Below are 16752 nucleotides of genomic sequence, written 5' to 3' on the forward strand. Positions count from 1 at the left end.
TAGACCAGAGGAGCTGTTGCCCCACGCCAGGCATTTAGTTTGCCACGGATGGCCACAGATTGCAAATCCATGCCCCTCTGCTCAGACCTGGTGGTGGTACCTACAGCTCAGCAGGGCACAGCAGGGAAACCCACGGCAGGAGCAGGAGGCTGCCCGAACCGCTGCTTGTTCCCATGCTTGTACACAACATGATGCTGGTTCTGCACTGAGAAGGCTCTGGATGTATCTGCCAGGACATAGAGAGGCTCTTTCACTGCCACAAGCCTCAGGACAGATTCTCTGCAGCTCCCCACCAAAGCTGAGCCTTGCTGGGCAACGCAGTGCCTCAGGGGACTGAAAATCCCTCCAGGAGCAAGCAGTCCTGCTGGCATGTCCTATGTGTGTCCCCAGAGCCACCCTGCTGTGTGCAGACCCCCACTCCTCTTTGCCAAGGAAAGGGGTCTGTGGCAGAGCCAAGCAGGCTGATGGGGGAATCCGTGCTCCGTAAGGACCATCGTGTGCATGCCTGCTGCTACACCCCTGTGTTTTTCCAGGATGAGACTGTCACCCCCCCCAACCCCTGCCTGTGTGTCTCCTTGGCATGCCCTGGGGACCACGGGAGGCTGACTGCTCCTGCCTGCCTCCACCCCACCGCTGCGGCTGCATCTTGCTCCCCAGCAGAGTGAAAACAGCATTTGGGGACAGCCGAGAAGAGTTTGGGCTGGGCTGGAGCAAGGTGATGGGAAGCCACAGACCAACTCTCTGCCTGAGCAAACACACGGTGTACGCACACAGCCTCAGCCTGCGCCGCGTCCACCGGCAGCTTTCGCAGGGGAGCAGAAGACCCCCCATCAGGGTGCCCAGCCAACACACCCCAGTGCCTGCTGCTCAATGCAAACACCATCCTCTGCTCTTCGTGGGGTGAGATGGAGGATAACCCCTCTGGAGTAATCCCAAAGTAAAGGCAAACGTCGGCAGTACAAAATAGAGCCCAGCAGGTGATGAAAGCATGCGGAGGTAATTCCAAACAGCCGTTCTGATGAAAGCATGCGGAGGTAATTCCAACCAGCCGTTCCGAGGCTGCAGCAACGTCTGCCCAGCCCCGCTGGGTAAACTGACCCCAGCCCTGACATTGCCCAGAACAACATCAGGTGCTGGGAGCCTCACCCCACGGCAGAGCAAACCCACCACTCGCTGCTCCCAGGTACCTGCCGGTGTTTGCTGAGCACCGGCGCTTCGGGAGCTGTGTCAACGCCTGGTCGCGAACTGCCGCTGGCTGTTTGCTCACTCGCCCTGACCCTGGCACAGGTCGATGCCCGAGGATGCTGCCTGCTGCACACAGCAGCCCGACATAAACACCCCGGGCTGCGCCAGCCTCGTCTTGCTCCACAGAACAGTTTAGCACCATAAGTGGGGTAAGTTGTCTTAATTACAGGTTAATAGAAGCGCTTACAGGCTATCCATTCTGGTTCCTTAGCAACTTTTCCATCCCTCTCTTGCACTGCCGTCTAGATTTTAATGTGTATCCAATTCCTCAAGAGGGAAGGGGATTTTTGCAATGGGGCATCTGGATTTGGCCCTTTCCAAAGCAGTTGCGGGGTTGCTGCATCGTGAAATTCCCCCTGCCCGTTCTCTGCAGTGGAGGGGAGGGAAGTAATTTCATATCATGTTAGTTATGTCCTAATACTTTAAAAGATTTCTGGGTGTCCAAGCTGTCAAATTAATATTTAAAATCCCACAAGCATAATATACCTCATGTACATCATCACAATTACATGAAGAAATCCCGTATTACCCAGAGGTCTTTTTTTAACGGTTGATTGCTCAGAAATGACACTGCATCGACACAGACATTGGTTAGAAGAAGCCTAGAAAAAATATCATAAAGCAATTTTCACACCTTTGCAATTTAGTTTGAATTAAAAAAGACAAAAAATTCTTACTAACATATCCCAGGCAGTTTTAAAATGCATGAGGGTCTGGGTTTGGGGTTTTTTGTCCTACCTTCATTAGGGATTTATCTTGCCTTCTAAGATCCACCAAGTGCAGGTTACCAATGATCGATTGGACCAGGAGGTAATTTAAAAGCTGAATTTTTATAGCCAGTTGAAAAATAGAGCACAGCTAATAATACTGCTGCACACAGCAGACAGATTAATGCAGGATCAGAGACAAATGAAATTAAAAAAGACATTTTTTAGTAATAATCTGGTTTTGGAGGGGGGGGGTTAGAAGCAATAAAAATGCGGTGGCACTGTTCAGTCTCTGCCAGCTGGCTTTCTGTTTGCTCTCTGCGATCGCTACAAGCACTCGATTCTTATGAAGGTTTGTAGAGTACCTAAATAAATACTGCATACTCCACCCTCTTTAAACACCTCGGAGAATGTGGTCTAAGCAGTTTGCAAAGCCTGTCCAGAAGTAAAGAGAGTTTCAAATTACAAACCCATGCATGTGTGTGCAAGAACACATACATGGGAAAAGGTGCTTGGCATTCCTCTATAACCTCCTCCTCCCCGAGACCTCAAGGTCCTTTGCTGGCAGCACTGTGACCCTCCAAAGACTCTGCTGACACAGGGAAATCAAAAGGCTTCTTTGAATTCTACTAGAAACCTCCGCATTCAGCTTTGGGTAGGGTTTGAGATCTTCATGTCACTAGAGAGAAAAAGAGTATTGTTATGGGAGACTTGAACTCTCTTGATGTCAAGTGGAGATCAAAGGTTGTTAATAGTGGTAAAGCCCGTGTATCCCTGGGGGTTGTAGCCCGTAAACTGCTTCATAAAGGCAGCTCTGAACTGCCCAGAAGGGATGTGATTTCAGACTTTGTGTCTGGAGTAGAGGACATGTAATAGCTAGCCATGGAAAATTAGCTTGGATCAAGTGATCATGAGTGAGTTCACGAGTGGAATGGGAAGACAAAATGAGATTTGAAACTTCTGGGAGGACTCTTCATTTTGCAAGAGCAGCTTCTAAGAGACAGTGGGAAGAAGTTAATGGAGGTAATGAAGCAGCCTGACCTGGCAGGCTTCAGAAGGGGAACAGGACAGGAGAAAAAAATTCTTTTAAGTCAAAGACATGAAACATCTGGAGCTTGGATCACTCATAAAGGTTTAAATCCTAAACAGAAGGAATTGAGATCTAACTGGTTGAACAGTGACTCTCAGGAGGATACTGGGAATAAACAGACAATGGAAAAAGATTGTTTAGGGAAGGAAGATCTGTCTTACATGATCATGAAGCACAAGGCTAGAGGTACCCCAAAGGTTAGATCATATAAAGGATATTAGTCAGCAAATATGGGTCCTCAGCTGCAAATGCAAAGAGGTAAGGAAGGAAGTGGGCACAGTTATGGTTAGCATGGTCCCAGAGCAAACGGCTGCTTGGGTGCATGCTGGAGTTCCCTACATGGTGTGAAGATGTTACAGCACAACAGCCACCCAGAAGAAGCAAGTGTGTTGCAACATTTCTGGAATTTTTTTTTTAATTAGTTTCCAAGAAATGGGCTGGAGGCAACGGTTTCCCCCAGAGCATGCCTAGGATGACTCAACCCTACCTGCTCCAGGGAGCAAAGAGGCAGAGGGGCTGAAGACAGCCAAGAAGGATGGGGGCTGGCACAGGGTCGGAATGTGGGCACTGCCATGAGAACTTGCAATGGCACATGCTCTGTGCCTCGTGGAAAATGTTCCTGCAGGGTTTTGTTTGACCAGCAGCACCCTACGGTGCAAAAATTACGTGTTGCTGCCGCTCTACTGGTATTTCATCCTCGCCCTGGGAGCCACTGAAATCATAAAAAGTCCTTTCAGAAAAAGACTTAAATTATCTCTGAAAAGCCAGGGGGAAGTATATTGGGCTTTTTTAAATGAGGCTTTTTTAAATGAGTGCAATGCATTAAAATGACAAAGGTAAGTCAAGCTCTTGCGATGACAAGAAATTCCTGTCTCAATAATGCGTCTGGTACGTGTTTCGCTCTGGAGCCGCGCTGCTACGTGCTCCCCTGCCTGAGCACACAGAGCCGAGCACAAAACACCTGCCAGGCGCTGACACCGCTCCGGGTGCATTCCTGGGGCAGCCGGGCCCCTCAGGGGGTTCGCAGCCAGGTTGTCCTCAGTCCCTTGTGCCCACGCGGAGATCTCCTGCACAGCGTGTGAACCAGGTGATGCTGGGTGAGGACACGGAGCACAGAGCATCATCCACTAACCCCAAAGCGCAGCCCCTGCGCTGACAGTTAGCCAGCCTGGGGAGAGCCAGCCAGTAAAGCACCAGCCCTGCATCCTTTAAATTAACTTAAATCCCCCAAAATCTCTGTGCCTTCCCTGGCAGTCCCATTCTTGACCAGCAGTGCATTCTTGACCAGACTGCAGCCTCAGGTAACTCCTGCTGCCTTTTACTGTCACGAGTTCCTTTTAGGCAAGGGCAGGAGCCACTGGAATTACTGGAAGAAGCCCCATCAGAGAGCCATCCAGAGCCCCATCCTGTCTCAGACAGCAGTCGTGATCTTCTGGAGTTAGAAATGCAATTATTTCCTTTGAGCTCTCTGTGGCTCACTCTTTGCATTGCTAAACATGTTGCCCAGGGACCCCTGTCCTCACCTCTCTGCTGTGGGTGTATTAAAGGTGTTGCAGCTTAACTTCGTAATTTTGACCCAAAATCAGTTTCATCCTGCAACACCAGATAGATCAACAGCAACACAGCAAAATATTTATTTATCAGGCTTGCAGTAGTTAGGCTGCAAATAGAGCAACAGCAAAACAAAGGTAAGCAAATGTAGCGGCAAAGGCTTTCTTGTTACACAGCTTACTAAGCAGAGTCCTTGCGATGCACCCAGAAGCTGGAGCTGGCCCCACGGTACCATGTGTGTACCAGTGCAATACCAGCACAAGCACAAGGTGTAGTACAACCATTAGAGTGCTGCCTTTAGTTGCATGAACTAAAGCTAGTGTGAAGAGACAGTGTCTTCGCCAAAGACAACTCCACTTTGTAATCCCTGTGTATTATCTTCCTCCTTTCTTTCCTTCCATTTGCAGCACAGATCAGCTTTAGATTACAGCAACTTTAGGTTTATGTTATAGATTTACCATAAACGCCCCCTCAGTCTCTCTTACTTTCTCTTTCTCCCTTTTTTCTTTTCCCAACCCAGCACAAAAGCATCTCCAGTGACTCACTGCTCCCTAACCCACCTGTGGTTTCTGCCTGTTTCACAGCACACGAAGCAGCCTCCTCTCTTACATCTCCACCACCACTTAGGTTTCACATACATATCGTGCTTCCCTCAGTGGGTCTAGCCTTGCAGGTACAGCTAGTTATTCCTACTCCTAAGGGCTGCTACATGAAATAAATCATTAATTGTAGTAATCAGCTGCTCTAGGACAGCCACAGTCTCTGGGTTGTCACCAGCTTTCTGCAGAGACCCCCATTTTACAAGTTAACGGTACAGGTGAGCGACCTGCTAACAAGGTCTAACCTGCTTCTCCTTCCAGACTTTACTACCAGCTTTACACCTATTTGCACAGCGACTACAGACAAAATCCTATTAGCCTTGAGTGCGATGCAGGATCTCTCCTGGCAGAACGTGACCATTATCAGCTCTGAATTTGTAACTTTGGTTCCTACCCAACCAGCCAAAGTGCTTTTTTGCCAGCACCAAAGTTTGTCTAGCAGTTCCTATTGCAATGGCCCTGCTCCTGCTGTGTACTCAGCATATATAACTTCCACAGGAGCCCGTGGCAGTGGTATTTGCTCAGCAGTGCAGGTTGATTTGTTACTCTGCCTGGAGACCTTGATGCCTATTTCTGACCCAAGGAGTGTCTGGAGAGGAAGACAGCTTGAAATGCCAGGGGCTGTGTATTTGGTGGAGAGCTGAAGACAAACAGTAACATTTTCTAAAAAGTTTAAGCCCCATTTTCAGTCAAATGGAAAATACTGTCCCTTTTCATCCCAATACACCTGATGCATGAGACTGAAGTTTGAATTTGGAGCCTGGGGATGACAGTTCACCCTGCAGCCAGTGGAGAGAATGAGCAATTCAGACCTTATGGCAGTTGAATCGTCCACCGAAGGAGCCCTTCCCTCTCTGTGGAGGGTAGAGATGATCTAGAGAGCAACTACAGCTCCTGACGTGCGAGCAGAGAAGAAGGCTGAGCCTCTCGCAGGTCTCTGATGGGAGCACGGCAGTCCTGCTGCCCAGCCCCAGGCTGCATCACCCTCACACTGCCTCAGGCTTGGGTCCAGCTTTAGCCATGCTGATTCAAAAACTCTTCACTTTCTGTGGCTGGTCATTTTCTGACAGTTTAGGGATCTAAGATGGCCCGGTAAGGGATGGGACAAGTGCCAGAGTGAGCATGAAGCCAGGAGAGGCGAGGGAGTGGTAGAAATGCCTTTCTTAGCAGAAGCAGAAAGCTGCTAGATCGGCCCCATCATAAATGGGCTCTTCAGCATGAAGTGCCTATGTGAGTTGGAACGAACCCACTTCCCAAACCACTTAGATGTTTTCTGATAACTGTCCCGTGCCTGGCTCTTGGCATCAGCCCATGTTACACCCTCGTGTCTGGGACTCTGTAATAAAGATAAGGCAGGTTGTATCGCACAATGGAAGCTCAGTCTGAGGCTCAGCTGAACAACCATCCTGGGGAGATTTCTAGATCCATTAAGTGTCTGTTGTCTCCATCTGGGCCATTGATAATCAGCTCTGCTATAGAGCTGGGATTTTGGGCTGAGGAATTCCCCAGGGGGGCTCTCAGGGGAGAGCCTTTGATGGGTTACATCTATAGAGGAGGCTTGAAGCCATTTCATTCTTTCAAACAGCCCTGAAAACTGCATCTCAGATGTGCTGCTCCAGGAATGAATCACACTGTTTCTGAGAGCAGTACTCAGGGGTGTCTGAAGGGATGCATTATACAGACACCACAAAAGCTGCTGGAAGAATGGCATGAATGAGAGAAAAATAGCCTGGTGTCTTCCTTCCCCTAAAGCTCAGGTACAGACAGCTTTTTACCCCTGTAACTAGACTTGCTTTCAAGCTTGACGTGTTCACTGCTCTAACTCCATGTCATTTGATCATTCACAGGGCACAGCACAAACCAGGTGAGGCATTGGGTTCAAGGTAAAGCCGACATCAGCAGTGAGATCCAGGTCTGACTTATCCACTCCTGGAGCGGGCTGGAAGACAAATTTGCGGAGCAAGCCTGCAAAGAAGAGGAACAGCTCCATTCTGGCCAGTCCTTCTCCAATGCAAGCCCTTCGTCCTGAAAACAACCAGGAGAGAAGTAAATGATCAGCACCATAACCATTAGTGTTGATGTCTGAGACCTTCTAAACTGAATGTACAGTCTGTAAGAGCAGGCTGCTGAGGTAGGAAATTTTTCCTTCTTTCTCTCTGTGTATTAGAAGTGCTACTGACTTGGTCTCACACCACACAGAAACCTGTAGGTATGTGAGACCGTTCAGTGGCTATGGGTAAATCACTGTCTCCCCAATCTTCCAAGGAAGAGGTGGTTACCCTACAGCAACGGTGGACAGGACAAATGACCAGAAATCCCTTATCCTATATTCTGTCTCCATGACTTCCATACTTTCCCGGCATCAGTGGGAGCTGTGCCATTAGCCTAGCCCAAGGTGGTGGACACAGTACCCCCCTCACCTATGGAGAATGGAATAAATGCCTCTCTCCTAACGAATTTCCCATCGGCATCCAGGAAGTGGGAAGGGTTGAACTGATCCGGGGTTTTCCAGTGTAGCTCGTCATTCAGAGCGGAGGTCAGCAGCGGAATAATCTCTGTACCCTGAAAGGGATCAAAGAAACTTGCGGTAGCTATTTAGAGCAGATCACTTTCCTAGTCGAGCCAGGGTGCTTTCTTTTTCTAATGTGAAGAGGCAAATAAGACTGAGACATGGCAAACAGAACTGCGGGATGCTTCCCTGCCCCGTTGTGGCTCTGCCTGTTATCGGTAGCTGCTGCTCTCATTTTGAACCACAAAACATTCCCTTCTGACAGAGTAAGATCTTCTAAGAAAAATGCTGAAGTAGCGGTTCCGTATTTGGCATAAGCAATTCAAACCAGTGTGATTTAATTAAACTCTCTAGTTATTCTGAATTGAAGCAGCTGTAACAGACCACAGTCCAGTGCATGTTTATAACAGCTATCCTGGATCCAAGACAAAGGATCACACCATAGATTAAACCATGCATCCCAGTGTCTTTAGATTTTTATATTTTTCTTCTTGACTGTTTTAAAACTGTAAGGAATTTGTGCAGTGTAAGCTGCTAGCCTCAAAGCTTACCTTAGGAATCACATAGCCTTGGTAATTCACATCAGTAGGAGTTGATCGTGATACACCCATTGGGACAATATTGGCAAACCTTTGTATTTCATGTATCACTGCATCTGTATAAGGCATTTTTTTCCGGTCCTCCAACTTAGGCAGCTCTCCTGGTTCAATGACATGGTTCATTTCTTCCTGAATCTTTCCTTGGAGGGAGGAAAGGATTAAGAGGCTGATAACCCTCTTATCTTGCAAATGAAATGGCCTCCAGCTTGGCCAAGATGAACAAAAGGGAAAACTTTGAGGGGTATTTGGGAAAAGCAGAAGTGGGTAAGTCAGGGCATGGCATGGTTCTTTCAGGTTTATTGTTGAGCCAAGGAAGCTTGACCAGAGTCACTACAGTACACCCCATGCCTGATTCTGATCACACACCTTTGTTACCCCATAGCCTGCAACAGAAACCAGATCAGAATCAGCTTCTGAAGAGACCTTCAGTGACGTAAGCCCATAGCCTGCAGGAGAATAACGACGGGGGAGCTTTACTCTAACTGTAGACTGGCCCTTAACCTCTCTCACTTGGCTGGGCTGGTTTATTGCAATCCAGCTGAATAAAATTCCTTTGTAAAGTCAATGGCTGTTATCTCTCTCAGCTACCCAGAATAATTACCCTAGACAACACTGAATGAGTTCCACTCCCTTCCACAACCAAAGCCTAAAGCATGCAACAGTATATCGTACAAGGACTTCTCAGCCTTACTCTGAATTTCTGGGTATTTCATCATCAGAAGAAGACCCCAGCGCACAGTCGTAGAAGTAGTCTCAGTCCCAGCGCCAAAGAGGTCCAGAGTCGAAAACAACAGGCTTCTGTTGTTGAACATAGTTCGGGGTTTCTTTGACTCCTTCAAAACATACAGGTAATGGCCATAAATTCTACAGCAAGTGATACCAATATGTGACTGCGTTGCCATCATTTTTATCTGCATTTTAGCTTTTTGTATCTTTATATGCTCTGGGAGACCAAATGTTTAGTATTTTAGCATTAGGGCCTATGGTCTATGGAATTTCTCTGGTCCCGAGCATATGTGCAATCCCCAGGTCTAGATATTGGGTTAATTTTAATTTAGTTACTGCAATGAAGCTTATCACTGTACCACTCTTGCAGGAAGGTTTGGGATGATCTCCTCCTTATGTGTGCTCAGTGGTACCTTATTTCACCCACGTGGGACATCTTGACAACTAGTTCCCTTTAACCAGCAGCTTCAGTGGAGCTATGGAGCAAGTACAGCACAGCTCACTGTGAGTACAAGCTTTGACAGATCCTGTTCACTTCAGCTCTTCTGTTTCCACTCACCCCCAGTCCCTGACAGACTGTCAGTCCTAATAACAAGTCAGAGCTAAGAGAATACACAGACGCTGAGACTTAGCTTTAAAGTACCTGTTGTTGCTTCATCAGAAAGGCATCAACAAAGCCTGTTAAGTTATTTGCATCAAACTCTTCTTGGTGTTTCTGAAAGAGCTTCTGCAGGAAAGCGTTCAGTTCACCGACATTTTGTAGCACAGTCTTGGAAGCTCCAAAGAGAAATCCAAGGGATGGGTAGAAATTATATAACTGTGGAGCAAGAGAAGTCTTACTGTTAATTGGCATTTTGAACACATACTGGTATCTCAAGTGACAGTGCTGGTCTCTTGTCCCATGCCCTGACATTTCAGGCTGTAATCCCCCCACATTCGCTATGAACTGCTGCAGAAATAGAGCGTTGTCTCTGCTATACCTCTGCATGAGTCCTCGCCATCACTTTTGGGAGACTCATCAGCTTAATCTTCTTTCAAGGCTTGCAGCTGTGTAGGTGGTGGGACAGAGGGTCTCAGATGTGCAAGATGGGAATTTGAGCATTGTACTTATTCCAGGAAAAGCCCTCAGGTCTGTCCCATCCCAGGGCAGCAGAAGGGACTTGAACTGGCCACCTTCACATACATGGTGCTTTCCAAGCCAATTAACTTAGGCACAGCATTGAGCTAACCCAGCTACGCTGTTCCTAGGAGCTGGACTGAGCACAGCATTGCAGTATGCCATACGGACATATGTGCTGTCAGGAGAAAGGAGGGCTCTCATCCCCATCATCCCACGAGAGGCGTGCACATCTTCAAGCAGACCATAAACTGCCCTGCCAGACTATTAAACAAACACCTGATGTTAACTGTTAGCTGGTGCCTCCTCCTGGGAGAGTGTCTATACATGGTGCATGCCCCGACCTGTGCTTGGGTGATGGTTTTGGGGCTCAGCTGGTCTGGAGTTACAGCCAGCCACAGACCTCCGCGTGGCTCAGAAAGATTACTCCACTGGCGTTCAAGGCAGATGCTTTGTGTCAAGAAAGAATGGGCTTCTATCAGCTGTTAGTGCGCTAAAACTGAGTTTCAGAGGGTAAAATAAAAGAAGTTTGTCAAACCTGGTTCTGGGGGAGGCAGAACTAAGACAGTTCCTGAAGGTGTAATACAAGGAGGCAGATTTGAGATGGCATTTCAGTGCTGATCTCTGATATGAGAGGTATTGTGTTTCTGCTCTTCAAAGAGGGTAAAATGGTCCCTTTCATGAAGACTTTGTTTTTTTTTTTTTTTTTCTCCTTTCATGAAGACTTTGGTTTTTTTTTTTTTTTTTTTTTTCTTTTCTTTTCCTAATTAGCTTCACAGACTAAGTGTAGGGGCCTGGGAATCTGTGTGTTGCAGATACAGAACCACAGATGTGTTCTGTACAGGCTGGCTGCCTGATAATGTTCTTGTTCTCAAGAAGCAAGATGTGGGAGGCCAGGAGGACAAACACAGGCAATCCCCCAAAAAAACTGAAACATAAAATCAAGCTCTTACCAGCACCATAGGGGAGCCCAACAGCTTTGTATTTTCATTCATCAGCTTCAGCAAAGTTAGAAATACAGGATCATCGTATTCAAACCTCTCTCCAAACAATACAGAGCAGATGACATTGGATACTGCATTGTTGAGTATCATCTTCGTATCAAATGGTTTCCCTGTATTTCAAGAAATTAAAGCAAATGGTGATGTGATTATGCTTGTTTCAGTCTGGTTTCCTATGGAAATGTAGTTCTGAACTTCCAAAGAAAAACCTCATTCATCACCCAGAATGCATAGCAGGAAACTCGGTTTCAATGTTTTAAGGCCTCGGTTTAATAACCCACTTCTGCGTATGCTGAACTTTAACCATGAGAGTTAAACTTTCATTAATCTTTATTGTTCTGCTAGACATGTTTTCTGTCTCTGGATGAAGGTCTTGACACTCACCATGATAGGATTCAAAATATTTGATAAGGGAATTTACTTCCTCCAGGATTCGAATCTCAAGGGTTCTCTTTCCCATTCCGAAATCTCGCAGTGTGGACAAGGTGAATCTTCTCATAGTTTTCCATAGCTCTCCATGGCTGAATGCTATGCCTAAAATAAAGGTGTAACATCCTTATGTTACCTGTGGTTCATAAACGTTTGTGAGGTCTTCTTATACCCTGGTACCAAAGCTGCTCGATACGCTGTTATATCAACAAAAAGTAATCTGTAAGAGGATGATGCTCTCTGCTGTAAGAATATAACAAATAGAGACAAACCACAAAAACTAACCAACCAAAAGGTCACTTGCCATTTCCTTGTGTCATTTTCCTGAATATGGGTATTTCTGCCCTCTCTCCAAATTCTTCAGCATGATTGAAAAGGGCATCCTTGATGGTTTCGTACCCAGCCAGTACCACAACTTTCCTGGGTCCAAAATGCACAGTGAAGACATTGCCATATATCTTGGAGAGCTGCCAAGGTGAAGAAATATGTTCATTCAAAACCAGATGTAGACCCAAACGCCAGCACGAGCCACCCTAGGTGGTTTCCAGCCCAAAAGGAGCCTCCCAGCCCTGCCTGAAGTTTCCAGGTGCTGCTGTAATGCAACTAACGAGCGACAGCTATCAACCGCCAGCATCTCTGCTTGCACCCTGTTTGCACAACAAGGTGTCTGCTATCGCTGCTTCTATCAGAGCAGTCAATAGAATGCCATTGCATTCCTGTGGTGTTCTGCAGCAACAGGCCAGCGCAGCGATACCACCACTGGGAGGCTGGTTAGGAAACACCGTAGCAGGCAGACCTGTTTATTTTAATGCCGTTGACCCGAGGCAAGCGGGCGTGCAGACATCTTTGTGGCTGAAGCCACAAACACTACAAAAACAAAGTGAGACGATAACTCTTTCTTTCAGGACAGCACTTGTCTCTAATTATGGCAAGGTGGGTAGTGTTGCAGTCATCGCAAAATTATTTGCTGGCCACCAGAAACTTGAATCCGACTAGGAAGCATGTTCTTGTAGATAATGTCACAGGAGCTCTAGGCTTTTATGGCAAATTAAATATGAATCATCTGTTGCACAGAAGGGTGGCTTTGACAATCTAATCATTCACTGGGTATTTTAGACTTCGTTTAAACACACTGCAAGCCATCCGCTCCAAATGTCTTCTCGTTTCCGATGTGCCTGGGTTACCATTTGCTATGCATTAGATACATACAGAAAATTGAATTTCAGATGAGAAGCAGCTCCTGCTATTACACCAGACAAATTGAATTTGTTTTCATCGGACGGTGGTTTGACGGCTTGGGAGATAACATTAACATTGGTTCTTTCCTTCCCAACAGCTCCCAGAGTATGCGGCAGAGCCAGGGGCAGGGAACCACAGCTGCCTCCCAGCCTTCCTTTGGTCATTTCTTTGCATTACGACTTCTTGGCATCAACCCTGTTTTTTCTCAGCAATACAAGTATTGGATGTGGGAGGCCTGGAAGCCTAATGAAAGCTGCTTGACAGATTATAGGAAAGGAGTCTGGTGCCTTTGTGTGACATTTATACCACAAAATCTCCCAGTACCACCAAAAAGAGTTGCCCTTCCATACCTGAGAGATCAGGACCAGAAGCCCGTCTTCCACCTGCAGCCTCTGAGGGGCTCCAAGTACCAACAACATGGAGCTAATTGCAAGGGGTGAGGGTCTACGCTTACGTGTGTAGAAAGGACTAAATGTGTGTATTATATCTATATATATAAATATGTGTGTGTGTGTGCCTCTGAAGGTAAAGCCACTCCGCCAGCCTGCCTATATGCCAAAAGTCTAATTTCTGCCCTCCACACAATGTAAACACAACCACATCTCCACGTCCCCAGTTGCATTTCTCGCTTCGGGAATTGCACGTTTTCCTCCTGTCTGCTCGCTCAGACCCTACCTCTGTCAGCGACTGGAACGGCTTTTTCAGGTCCACCACATTCAAATTTCCAATCAGAGGAAGAGGTCGTGGCCCAGGAGGCAAACTGCAAACCGGCTTCTTCAAGCTAGTGAGAAAGTAAAGGAGAGCGACCAGCCCTGCTGCCAGACAGAGCAGCGAGCTCGAGCCCAGGTACTGCAGCAATCTCTGTAGGGCCATGTCTAGATCAACGTGTGGGGATGAGCATCTCGGGGTCCCTTTATAGCACTTCTGTCGTTGCCTGAACACACCTTCTGGGGAAGTGGCTTTACACAGAGAAAAGGACTCTGAGGTCTTGTTTGCTTCCATTTAGACCAGATGTACTTTTTTTTTTTTCCTGCCAAATAAAGCACCCTATTTTATTCTGAAACATGGATTATCTTAATCTGGAGCTCCTATTTCATCTACAACACTGGGACACGGTGTTTGTTTTCCAGTGAAAATCTGTGTTATGAACATGTTGTGGTCTACCTGATTTCAGGGGCAGAATTTAAGGGACAGGACCCTGCTGGATTGCTGTCACAGTGCCAGGTCACAGGATTCAGCTGGACCTCTGGTGATGCAATGGAGGAAGCAGGATGCAGGAGGGAAAGCTCACACTAATGCATGGCCTAAGGGGCAGCTGCAAGGACATCCTCAGGGAAGACAAGCCTGACCAAAGAGGAGTGGGAACGGAGGTGGCATGGAGATGTGCTAATTCAGGATTGCAGACAGGAGTAGGTCCACTTACAGGTGACAGCTCTGATTCTCTTTGCTTTCCTGCCACCGAAGGAAAATCACCTCCTTGAGCAACACAGTGATTTCACTGCCAACACTGTTATTGGTCTTTGTGCCAAAAATCCTCTACTGGCATCCCAAAACGTCCCTGAAACCACTTCAGTCGCTATTTTGCTGTTTACTGTCCAGAGGACTGTGTGCCTGGATGTCCATCTCTGTCCCTGAGTTTGGCGATGACTCCTTCCTGGCTGTCCTGCCTGTTTATCAGCAGCTGCATAAGAGAACCTGTCCCCTCCAGTGCTTCTGCCTAAATTGGGAAAGAGATCCTGGATCTTTGCACCCTGGGAGGGGCCAGGATCAGGCTCTGCAGCTGGCCAGGCAGAGGACCAAGGATGGGGGCTTCCTGGGTAGCGTTTGCGGAGGGGGTGCCAGCCAGGAGGAGCACACAGCAGCCGTTTTGGCACTCCAGGTGCAGTGAGTCAAGCACCATGCCAGGGCAGGGTCCTGCAAGAGCCCACGTGCCCGGGCAATGGCTCCCGGAGAGCCACCTGCACCCTTTGCATTGCTGCAGGCTGTCAACAAAGCAGAAGTGATCATGAACAGGAGGCCACAGGTTTAAATGGTGGCTCTGGCAGAAGGAGACAATGTGATGCTCTATCACATATTTTCAAGTGGGGATATTTTGCCCCCCAGTTGCAGATGCTGTCAGATTACTGGGCCATGCTGCTGTTCAACCCTCTAGAAACCTTTAGTTCTAATAATACTTTCCCTAGATCCTCCAGGGCTCCCGAGTGCAGGCTCTGCTAATGGAAAAATTATGATTATTTATTAATAATCATAAAAAAGAATATTAGCTGAAGGCAAGGGGAATCAATAAACTCTAACTAGATGGACATGTAAAAGGTGTCTGCGTGTCTGCCTGTTCTCCAAAGCTTGTTATCAGGAGTGGAGTTTTTCACAAGGGGGAATTATCCTGTGCAGAAGAGGACTAGGCAGGGTGAGCAGGAGGGCAACGGATGGTCATATCCATCTCAAGACTTGCACAGCTATGAAGGTCTTGGTCTGTGCCCTCTTCTCTCAGACATGTCCAAGAATGTCCTGTTCTGCCAGACTCTTCTCTGAGCAACTGGTGTGACCACTGGGACTCTTAAGACTTGATAAGAAATAGTGAGGAAAAAATCCTACATGGGCGCAGTTGGATACCGATGGAGGGAATTTACTGTTTCTGTTTACATACAGCCACCACAGGTCTGTTGGAGTAGAGCTGGCTACTGCCACAGACAGCAAGAGCACCTTCTCAAGGGCTCTCAGACTTTTAAAGTTTCAGGTTGTACCTGGTGACAATCTAGGGTGAAATCCTTTCTCAAGCAGACTTGCAACCTGCTGGACTGATGAATGCACTGTGCGAAACGATGGATGAGTTCTCCAGTGGGAGGGAATCACTGCAGTTTTAAAATACAACTAACGTCATGTCCTCACCTCCATTTCTTCCTCACATACCTTGATTTCCAGTATGCCTTCCCGATCACAGCCTACAGCTGACTTGTTGGCTGGCAGGTGAGGCATCCCACACAGGGCTGGGGAGAAAACATTGCTCCCCACTCATGTGTCTTTGCCTTTCTACCAGCCCAAGTCAGAACCGATACCATCTTCTGGTAAGCAGACTTTGTGGACATAACTCAGGGAAACAATCAGTTCCTCCTAGAAAATGAGCCTGTACATTAAACAGCCCCAGAGTCATCCACCTTCTGTGTGCTCATCCGGAGAAGGACATATAACCTCCTAATGGGACATAGGTTACTAATGCTACAGTAACAGTAGGATAATGCAGAGAAAGAGCTGTTACGAGGCCATAATTCAGTCAATGAGTTCTGATAACATAATAAACCATGAGAGTGAACACCAACTGCTTGTGTGCCTTGCAAGGCTCTGCAACTGATTTACAACCTCAAGAGATGCCTATCGGACCGCGCATTGTTATCAGGGATATATAAAGCCTGAGCACACTCTATTAAACATTAACATTTTTAAAGACTCAGATGTGTTAAAACTCAGGCTGCTCCTTGCTAATGGATTTTGCTCACCTTGACAAATTCCAGTGCAAAAAAAGAAATCAAAAGCCTTCCGACTTTGACCTCTTTCCATTTTCTACAATTATTGCATTGTTTTATTGGATTACACCCGCTTCTTCCCATCCTGCAAATCGGTATTTCTATAGGATCACTACAGGGTAGCGATCAGTATCTCGAGTGTTTGCTATGCTCATTTTGATACAAATAACTTGCACAGAATTTCTTTCAATTTATCTTTCAAATCAGTGTGTGTTGCACATCTACTCTAGGAAGACTCCAGAAAAATACTTTCAAAAATCATTATTTTACTTCAAATTTTAAATTAAATATTCTTGAGTTTTTTCCATACTCTGAGCAAACGATTGCATATGATGGGTCTGGTCACTGGAAGAAGAAAATTTAAAAATCTGTGCATGGGATTAATGTATTATCTCTGTGCAGTGCCTAAGGTGACAGCC

The 16752-nt window shown here is 46.9% G+C and overlaps 2 protein-coding genes across 2 annotated transcripts in view; both read right to left on the reverse strand.

Annotated features, from left to right (window-relative positions):
- The window catches only part of LOC104465025 (cytochrome P450 2W1-like), a 10063-nt gene extending 8027 nt beyond the window's left edge, over positions 1-2036 (reverse strand). The window contains exon 1 of the mRNA XM_010077914.1: positions 1984-2036. Within this exon, the coding sequence (XP_010076216.1) occupies positions 1984-1989 (6 nt within the window). The 5' untranslated portion in view covers positions 1990-2036. The remainder of the gene's footprint in view (positions 1-1983) is intronic.
- A 4993-nt stretch (positions 2037-7029) lies between these two features.
- On the reverse strand, positions 7030-13685 carry LOC104465026 (cytochrome P450 2K4-like). The gene is made up of 9 exons (XM_010077915.1): positions 13488-13685; positions 11878-12040; positions 11529-11678; positions 11097-11257; positions 9670-9843; positions 8992-9133; positions 8253-8440; positions 7613-7754; positions 7030-7217 (listed from the first exon to the last, which is right to left on the reverse strand). The coding sequence occupies exons 1-9, from the start codon at positions 13683-13685 to the stop codon at positions 7030-7032; spliced, it is 1506 nt and encodes a 501-aa protein (XP_010076217.1).
- Positions 13686-16752: the final 3067 nt, after the last annotated feature.

This window comes from Pterocles gutturalis, unplaced genomic scaffold (assembly GCF_000699245.1).
Source record: "Pterocles gutturalis isolate BGI_N339 unplaced genomic scaffold, ASM69924v1 scaffold17428, whole genome shotgun sequence".
Classification (NCBI taxonomy): domain Eukaryota; kingdom Metazoa; phylum Chordata; class Aves; order Pterocliformes; family Pteroclidae; genus Pterocles; species Pterocles gutturalis.

What these genes read in the sequence shown, in the direction of transcription:
- LOC104465026 (XM_010077915.1), bottom strand. Translation starts at nt 13,685, where the DNA reads ATGGCCCTACAGAGATTGCTGCAGTACCTGGGCTCGAGCTCGCTGCTC. An exon ending in GAAAATGACACAAGGAAATG is followed by an intron (nt 11,679 to 11,877) that starts GCAAGTGACCTT and finishes CCTTTATTTTAG; the next exon opens with GCATAGCATTCAGCCATGGA. An exon ending in TGGGCTCCCCTATGGTGCTG is followed by an intron (nt 9,844 to 11,096) that starts GTAAGAGCTTGA and finishes CTTGCTCCACAG; the next exon opens with TTATATAATTTCTACCCATC.